Genomic DNA, 9,622 nt, shown 5'->3' with positions numbered 1-9,622 from the left:
TAGCCATTGTGCTACGAAGGGTTACCCTATACAGTTGGAATATTTAAGCTATATACCTAACTTTGTTATATCACGTGATAACACCGACTAGCAAATCACGCATAAGGAATGAAATCTACTAGGTAGACATACCAAGTAATCTTTTTAATGGAAAAAACTGCGAAAATTAAATTAATTGTAAACTATGTGTTACTTCATTTAGTAAGTTTCAATGCATTGTACACATCGATACCAAGTTTATGTCAGTTTTCGACAATTTTCTTCTTTTTTCCGCTATTTTATCATACGGAGTACAGCACCTTTAATATACAATCTCCTATGCAAATTCTGCAAAAACTTTTTTAACTTATAAATAAATGTTATAAACGATCGGGATATATTTCACGGAGTGAAAACTAAAAGCTTTATTTCGGGAGTAGCATATTTATGAGGTGCAATTGTATTACACTGAAACAAATATATATATTATATGCTTAAAAATGACATTTAAAATTGTAGGTTTTTAGAAAAAACGTGCTGGTTGAAACAGCTTTTGATCATTTTATTTTACACATAAAGCTAAAAATATTATAAAGCTCCTTTTTGAACTTGAATGATGACCCAAGGCACTTTGTTTACACTTCACACGATTTTATTTTTTTCGATGGGTGACCCTATAGAACGTGAACGATTGCCTTTAATCCTAGTCACACCACTGCTACCCCGACTGTTACACCTTTACGTCCATGCTTGTATTCGTTATAACACCTGTACGTGGATTGTAGAACTGCACAAACGTATTATTACGGAACAGTATTTCTGCTCTGTAACGGTCATTTTTGAGAATATCTAAGTTGCTGATATGTACGCCTTTACCTGGAACGGTCACACGGGGAGGGATCCGGGTTGTTGGTTGCGTTCTCTTATTCATGATATACTCTTTTCTAAACCTGTATCCAATAGCTGTAGAGTTAAAATCAAAATGTTCAGAGTCGGACGCGTTAATTGTGTTTGCAGACTGATGATTAGAAATGGTTACGTGTCCCGATCCATCTATGTGGCTTTTCTGAGGGTTATGTATATGACTGTTACTGTTGACCACAACCCCGATTCCAAAAGCGGCGCTCATTAGAAAACCAAGGAGTGCCGCAGCCGCCGCGCGGTTAAGTGACATCATGGCTCGCCGGAAGTGACGTCTGCGCCAGTCGCGTGCAAACCGGACAGAGAAGTATAGGACAAAGGGGAGGCAGAAAGGATTGGACAGACTGACGAGAAGGATGAGAGGTAGGAGGTAGCCCACGGAACACCCGGGGGCGGAACTGAAAGTGAGATATAATCATTATTTACTGTCCGCTCAAAAGTAAAATAACTTTCTAAAAATGAATATTATTTTTGCTCGTAAGATATTGAATTCACTTTCCTTCGTTGAAAATTAATAAATGTGTGTGTTTTCGAATATCGACAAAGATAAGACATAGCTTCAAATTATGAGTTAATTTACTCTATAGCGTATTTAGCCCTAAAACGTATTAACGCTTACTAACATATTTGTATTGGTCACGGTTTTCTCAATCTATTTTTGACATTCAAATGATTTGTTTATGTACCTTACTTTTTATTTCGTTTTATAAAATTCATAATTTGGTCTTAAAAAAGATAGTCAGAGACAGTTTTTTTCGATTTTTAGAAATGACCTTAAGCCTTACGAATTTATTGTATATTTTGCTGAAAATGACTGGGACTTACTAAGTCCCATAATATTTAAAACATAACATAGCTTTATGGTCGTAATATTATCATGAACAAAGTTTAATTTTCTTTTTTTTCTTAATATTTTCCTTCATTTAAATATTTCTCATTTTGACCTTTTTCGAAAACAAATGTAATGCATTTTATATTCAAACATTGTACAAGTCAGGGGCCTAGCTAACCCTCTATTCATGTGGATTCATAATTTTGTTAGGGGGCTTCGGGGAAAAAATTGAAAAACATGGTGCAATCTGGTGCATTCTGGGTGTTTAGTTAGTACTGGAAAATGGATAGTTTTAGGATCAAGTAGTCAAGTACGAACAATGCAATTTGGGCTGATTTTTTTTTTGTCAGAATTATGTGAATTCAGCCGCGTTCTCGCTTATAGGCAACTTCGCACCCGCAAGGGGTCTTCAGCCTTTACCGCACTAAATAACACAAACTATAATTGAACATGTTTTATGTTTTACACAATACTTCGAATGGATATATAAATTTGCTATACATTTATTTACTTAAACGTTCGTCTAATTTAATTTGATATTTCCCGTGAACAAACTCAAACAAATGAGAACATCAAGGAGTATTGAAGAATCTAATATTTTCATTAAACAAAAATTTGCGTCCGATTGTGTGTGTTTTTTTTATTGTTTTTGTTTTTGTAATTCTTTAAATTATGAGAAAATCATGCACCAAAATATTTGCTACCGGGAAATCATTAGAAATAAGAGTTTTATAACACACAGAAAACAACAACAGCAAAACGTTTTAAAACTATATCTTAAATATAGATGCTTTACCTTGATTTTGATTTGTCTTTCGATGAATCAGTTGTTGACGTACGGAATGTATAGTACATTTTGTTGTGAGCGCTGATGAACCTCTGTGAGCGGCTGGAAGTTCCCTTACCCCGTAGCCGCCCCCTCCACCGCTCCATATACAGAACCCCGTGTTCCTCTGGCCGCCCTGGATCCCCGGGCTCCTTGATCTGGGCATAGACGTCCTCCTCGTAGGGCACCGGGGCGGAGACCACTTTCGAGAGGCAACTGGCGCCTCTAAAAGTGTCACGTGTGTCTCGTTGAATACACTGGTATACCGATTCCGGCATTGTCAAAATGTTTCTTTTCCTTGGTCCATTACATACACGTGTGGGCGAAAGCTGTTGCTGTTTGATATTGTAGTGGGTTTTCCCGGTTGAATCATCGCTGTCGTCGGACACTCTATAAATGAGATTTGTTTGTACAGAATGAGCAGGAGGTAAGTCGGAGGGAACGTCTATACTGATCCCACTTCCACAATCTCCAATGGTTGCGTATGTAATCTGCTCATCAGGACAACCTACTTTGACACTTGTGCCCGACCTTCTGTCGAGTAAAGCAAGCTGATCAGCTTCATTAGCACCTATGCAATACCCTAGAAACGATCGACTTGAGTCAATGTCACGAAAACATACTTCTGTGCCATTTTCTATTTCACCTTCAACACCCAGTTCTTTATTATGTTGTTTATCTGTGTCAAATTCTTCGAGCATTTCCTCTAACTCACCAAGAATACCGTGTATGTACTGTTCCATGAGTTCGTAATAATTTTGTTGTCCATTGTCACCTTCTTCCAAATGCAAATCATTATGCCAATTGTCCATTTTGGTATTTCATATCAGTTCAGAACACTTTTTATGAGTAATTTTCACTCCATGCAAGTGTAAAATTCATACACAAAAGTATATTACATGTATTAAATAAAAGGCGAACACTACGGCATCTTTATTCATTGAAGGCAGGACAAACAACAATAGTTGAAGTGGAAACTTTCACACAAGTCAAATATGATTGTGTTCTGATATAATATTTTCTGAAAAGAGAAAAGGGAAGAGAGAAGGAGAAGAACAGGTTACCGTTCGGGTTTTGTTCTTTTGTTGACCAATACTTGTGCCGCAATTAATAAAAGACAATTGTGACCATAAATAGTACAACATAATGCTTCAGTTCGTCGCCTTTCCCTTGAAATAACAATGGCGGATTGCAAATAGGGAGCACAAAGAAGCACAGGACACAATTTGCTCGGCCTAACACGTGCACCACACCGAGGCCTTTCAAGTCAGTGAGCTGGCAAGCTGGTGTAGCCACACGGTGCATTGTGCCATGTGTTTATAGAAGTAAATGTCAGCGACCGAAATGTCACCGCTATAGGATTCAACATGGAGTCAAATATACTCTTATTTCTTTGAAGAAAACAAAAATGGATCGATGTTGTAACTTCCTTGTAGATGGCAGATTTCTGCCCACTTATTAACACAAATTGTTTTGACTAAATATTTAAGGACCACAGAATAAAACCATTCAATAGTTCATGTTTTATTTAGTTTTGAAGAGCAATCCTAGTAAGGAGTAAAACATACATCCATTGCAACGCGTTTTGGGATAATAAAGAGTTGACTATATTTTACGAAAACGTCGATTTTATCAGATTTTGGATCAACAAGCATTTGCATTTGTTTTCGCAAAAGTCTTGTTTTTGTGTCCAAATGCCCATGACTACTCAATTAACAGTGTCTTGGGGTTTCTTTCTGATAAATCTACAAATAAAAAGGTATTCAATGAAGTAATGAAAAAAGTTGATTGAATTCATTTCCTGGTTATGTTAATAAAGCCATTATTTTTAAACATGGTAAAGCTAGTGTCTTAGAAAATACAATAAAGGAATTTATTAAACATTCAATTACTGTGATTTCGCCATTATATGTGAAAATCTTTAATTTAATTTTACATTCTGGCATTATACATGAGGCGCGGCTACTTGGTGTTATTATACTAATGTAGAAAAGTGAAGGCCACAGCTCACCCCAGAGCAATTACAAAATTGAACTGTTCAGGAAAACCTTTTACAGCAGTAATTAATTATCGTCTTCAAATAGATGATAACAAACTTATGTTACAAAACCAAGCTGGTTTTAGAAATAAACATTTGGATCATAGTTTTGTCCTACATATGTTAAATAGTCAGAATATTGTAAACATAACAAAGTCCAAGTTTCATTGCGCATTTATCGATGTTAGAAAGGCATTTGACTCAGTATGGAGGACTGGTCTATGATCTGAACTAATGAATACAATGTAAATGATATACTATTTATTATCAAAATATGTATAATGGCATTAAGTATTGCATGTTACTGAACTCTAAAACGACCAAATTCTTCTATTGTAATCAAGGAGTGATAGGAGAAAATCTTTCTCATGTATTATTTTCACTGTTTTTAAATGAATTGGATACTTTTATGCTTAATCATAATAATGGTAGTATATCTTTAACAGAACTTGACCTAAAATTATTTCTGAACATTGGTGTTATGCTCTGTGCAGATGATACAGTGCTCTTTGCAAGAATGAATACTAACTATATTTCTCTTATATATATAGATACATTTGATAACTACTAGTATTGTAAAACATGCATACTTGACATCAATGCAGAGAAAACTATTATGTTAGTATTTGACCAAGACCGCATCGAAGTATTCTTATCCCAAACAATTCTTTTAAAGGGATTGCTATTTTTTAAATTAGGTGTTTTATTTTCGAAGAAAAGACGTTTTGCTAAAGCAAAACAATCTCTAGTTGACCGAGCACGAAAAGCTTTGTTTAGTTTGTATTTTAATACTAGAGACCTATACCTGCCACTTGATTGCCGACTCAAGCTATCTGATGGTACTGTAGTAACTTTTTTGCGCATGTCAAACATGGTGTTACGGATATCAAAACCTGATGGAGAAAATACATACTGATTTTATGAAACACATATAAAATGTTAAGACTAGTACTTCGGGTGTCATGCTTATGGTACCTTGGTCGTTTTCCTCTTAGCTTTATTATTAAGAAAATAATTATTTCGTTGTGGTAAAAGTAGATTGAAAATGGTTTTAATTTATCTGCAGTATTATATAATGGGTTTTTGAATGATTCCATTCGTATGGACATTGTTTACGGTCGGTTACAAATTGTTTAAACTATTCTTGATGAATATGGATTTAGTAATGTATGGTATAATCAAAGTTTTTCTGGCTCTAGATATGTTTTAGCTAATCTCGTTGAGAAATCACTTAAAGCTCAGTATTTGCATACATGGTTCAGCAATGTTAAAGAATTTGCTAAATGTTGCAGCTACAGAATTTACAAAACAGAACATACGTTTTAGAATTATCTTGCGCTTTACCTGATATACATGTTCAACCACTTATAAACTTATAGACTGTAATAACAATAAGCCCGTAAAAACAGGTGGATGGCTTAGGCGGTACCTAACAATCCTTGATAAACACACCTAGTTGTTTTGTTTTATTATATATATATATATATATATATATATATATATATATATATATATATATATATATATATATATATATATATATATATATATATATATATATTATAAATGCACTGTGTTGTTTGTAGAGTTGTGTGCTGTGGTTCCATGGTTTTTGTTTACTATTTTTTTGTTTTTGTGTTCTATCTCTTTGGCGTTTACCCTGTGCCATTAAACGGGGGTTATGTTTAAAAGTTTGGCTATTGAGCTTGCTGCTGTAGTTTTTCATATAAATATTGGTATCGAACGGAGAAATAGAAAATGTAACCTACGTAACCTTAATGATAGCCATTATATATTTTGTATTGCCGCTATTGCCAATACAACTTGAAACTACATGAGTATGATGTATATTTACATGTTCCGACTTTAATACTGAATGAAAAATACTGTTACCTTGTGTACTCACTTTAATACTGAAAGAAAAAAAAGGTAACCTTTTATAAAAAAATGATAAATGTTAATATATTTTCTTTTAAGAAAATTAGGTCTGAAAATGGTGATGAAAAACTAAATTATTTGGGTCGAATTATTTCAATTGTTCTGAAAACTTAAAAAAACACACATACCTGGCTCAACCTATTTAATTTATTTAGTAATTGTACTTTTTATTTATACTATACGATGCGTTATTTATTCAGTAATGTGTTTAGCTTTATAATAGTTGCAAAACAAGAATTGACCCTACATACTATCAATTAGAAACATAGGTTATAACAACAAGAGGAGCGTACACGTCTGGCCCCCGGATAGGCGTATTTATATTACGACAACAGGGACATAAACCTAAGGACAAGGTCAACATTTCCTTCGAAAATACAAAAATACTCAAAGATTCCGACATTATTATTATGCACTGAACTTGTTCCTATTTTAAAATTCAATAAAAATAAATTACGTTGGTATCCAACTACAGTAAAAATAAACTAAGTATTCATGTAAGTAAACATTGAGTTGGTATTGTTTTACATAGTATTGTAACGTGCGACGTGAAACAAACACCAACAGATCCCTTCAGAGAAAAGCATGCTCGACCCTGAAGGGGTTCACTGGTCTTCATATACACTAACTTCTCTATTCACACAGAGCCCGGGCTTTGCTAATTTGCATATTACCAACCAAGTTAACAAACGTTATGAACGTTCTTCCGTTTATAACGGAATGTTATTATGAACGCACATCCGCCGCCTACAGCGGACCGTTACACTATGAACGCACATCCGCCGCCTACAGCGGACCGCTACATTATACATTAAACCGTAAAATTGCAGTGAAATTAAGTGTTGAATGAATGTTGAGCGAATAAGAGATGTATTTATTTACCATTTATGTATGATGTTTGTTTGACATTATTATTGAGGAAACTAATACTCACCAGTCATATTCAAACGTAAAAGTACGTAATGAAATCTTCACTTGTTATATTCTACTAAAAAACAAATACGAGTTCAACGTGTTCAGTGCATATTTATTAACTATAGTGTTCATACAAAAGATGTACTTGAATTGGACGAATCAAAGTTTACTATGAAACTCATGGGTGCACCTTTAAATAGCACTACTGCTTGACAATAATGACAATACGGACTTTCTTCTACTATCGTTCCAATTTATAAGCGACTATCTGTCATGAGTGTAAATTGATATACACATAATACATTGCTGTATGATGATGATACCCACGCATCAGGACTACGTATAGTCATATACTATTTCCATTTTAAATTACAAATTGCTGATATGTTTCCATGCATGAAATTCTTAAAAGTTGTCTAAATATTTCTAAAACCTTGAAAAATCGCGCCAAACTAAGAAGGTCATAAATTCATTAATGATAGACGGAGCCAGACTCCATCAAACTCAAACTCAAGACATACATGCACTTAAAGCTGAAGTTAATTTTTATAAAGATTTGTATACATCGGGGTTAAAAGACGATGAGCAATATGAACAGTATGTAAATGAAGTTGACCTAGAGTTAACCTTATATTCAAAACTGTGAGGGAGAAAATTCCTATGAAGAAGCTACAATAGCACTCAATGATATGAAACCAAACAAGAGTCCTGGACTTGATGGCCTAACAATAGAGTTTTATCAGTCGTTTTTGCAAATATTTGGAACACTTGTTGTCTCGGCGTTAAATCATAGCTTTGCAAAAGGTGAACTATCTTGAACGCAAAAACAAAGTGTTTTCCTTTAATATATAAAAAGGGAGATTCTGAAAATCTTGAAAATTGGCGACCTATATCTTTGTTAAATATTGATTTTAAGACAGCAGCAAAGATCTTAGCAAAACGTCTCCAATCTGTTTTACCTAGCGCATTATTACTTTATTAGTCAAGATCAACAAGGATACTTTAGAAATCGAAATATATGTGTCAACATCACACAAATAGAAGATATAAAGCACCTTAATGAAATATCAATTGTTCTTGATATAATTGATGAATTTTAGAAATAATAAAAATGAATGTACAAATTTAAGCTGGAATGAAAATTTAGAAAAAAAGTAACAATGATTGGAATAAACGTAAACTTCTTTGGCAAAATAACGGTTATATAATCTTTACTATTTCCATTTTTTTATATCTAGCTCAAAACATTGGAACACCTGATTAAATATAAAAGATTGTTAATTCCTTGATCTTTGAATTTTTTTGAAGTGGTAATCGGGACAAAATTAAACGCACAACAATTATTGGAAACAAACTTGAGGTGGGTTTAGACATGCCCGATTTTTGACATTATTCTTAAACAATGAAATTAAAATGGATAAACTGTCTTACTAATACAGTTACTGCAGACTGGAAAGTTATACCATCATTAATATTATATCAATTTGGGGAAAAAATCCTGATATTCCATATGAATGTCGACAGTATTATATCCCTATATTACAGTTGCTAATATTGTGGATCCATTTAAACAACTGCCAATTAATCAAACTAAAATGCCCGACACTAACTACACTATTAGAAAAGAAATAATACGGGGTAATCAATTTATAAAATAAAAGTATAAATGTATTGTATTTAAGAACTGGATCAATTCAAACATACTTTACATTAATGACATTATATCAAATTCGGGCAACATAGACACAAATACTATTCTTAATAAGCTAAGTACAAACACAATTGGATGACAGTAAATATATTAAAACAAGCAATACCTAACACTTGGGAAGAAACCTTAAGAACAAATGTTTCTACAAGGACTATAGTTTTGAACAAAATTTTCAATAAGTTTTCAAAACAAATCTCTCGAAAACATGACGAATAAGCAGATATATCAGGTATATATTAAACAATTCTATGATTAGCCATATATCCATGGTTATTGGCAAAGACGATCACAAGAGCATATTTGCTGGAACTCTTGGTATAGCATAGTTCATAAACCCATTTCGGACAATAGAGTCAAACAGTTTAAAATAAAGTTATTCCGTAATAATAAACCAACAAATTTAAATGTATTTACCTGGAAAGTGAAAGAGAGTCCTGTATGCATAAATTGCAATGAAGTGAA

General features: G+C 33.4%; 1 protein-coding gene across 1 annotated transcript; it reads right to left on the bottom strand.

Annotated features, from left to right (window-relative positions):
* Window positions 1–585: 585 nt before the first annotated feature.
* LOC128216658 (uncharacterized) lies at window positions 586–3,412 on the bottom strand. The gene is made up of 2 exons (XM_052923278.1): window positions 2,529–3,412; window positions 586–1,298 (listed from the first exon to the last, which is right to left on the bottom strand). The coding sequence occupies exons 1-2, from the start codon at window positions 3,368–3,370 to the stop codon at window positions 710–712; spliced, it is 1,431 nt and encodes a 476-aa protein (XP_052779238.1). The 5' UTR covers window positions 3,371–3,412; the 3' UTR covers window positions 586–709.
* Between the last annotated feature and the right edge of the window lie 6,210 nt (window positions 3,413–9,622).

Source organism: Mya arenaria, chromosome 14 (genome assembly GCF_026914265.1).
Source record: "Mya arenaria isolate MELC-2E11 chromosome 14, ASM2691426v1".
Lineage (NCBI taxonomy): Eukaryota > Metazoa > Mollusca > Bivalvia > Myida > Myidae > Mya > Mya arenaria.
The sequence above is the reverse complement of the archived record's forward strand: the minus strand, read 5'-3'. Positions and strand labels throughout refer to the sequence as shown.

Bases quoted from the DNA above. Each gene is read 5' to 3' on its own strand.
- LOC128216658 (XM_052923278.1), bottom strand. From the start codon at position 3,370: ATGGACAATTGGCATAATGATTTGCATTTGGAAGAAGGTGACAATGGA. The intron at 1,299-2,528 runs GTAAAGCATCTA...TCTCACTTTCAG, and splicing joins AAAGACAAATCAAAATCAAG to TTCCGCCCCCGGGTGTTCCG.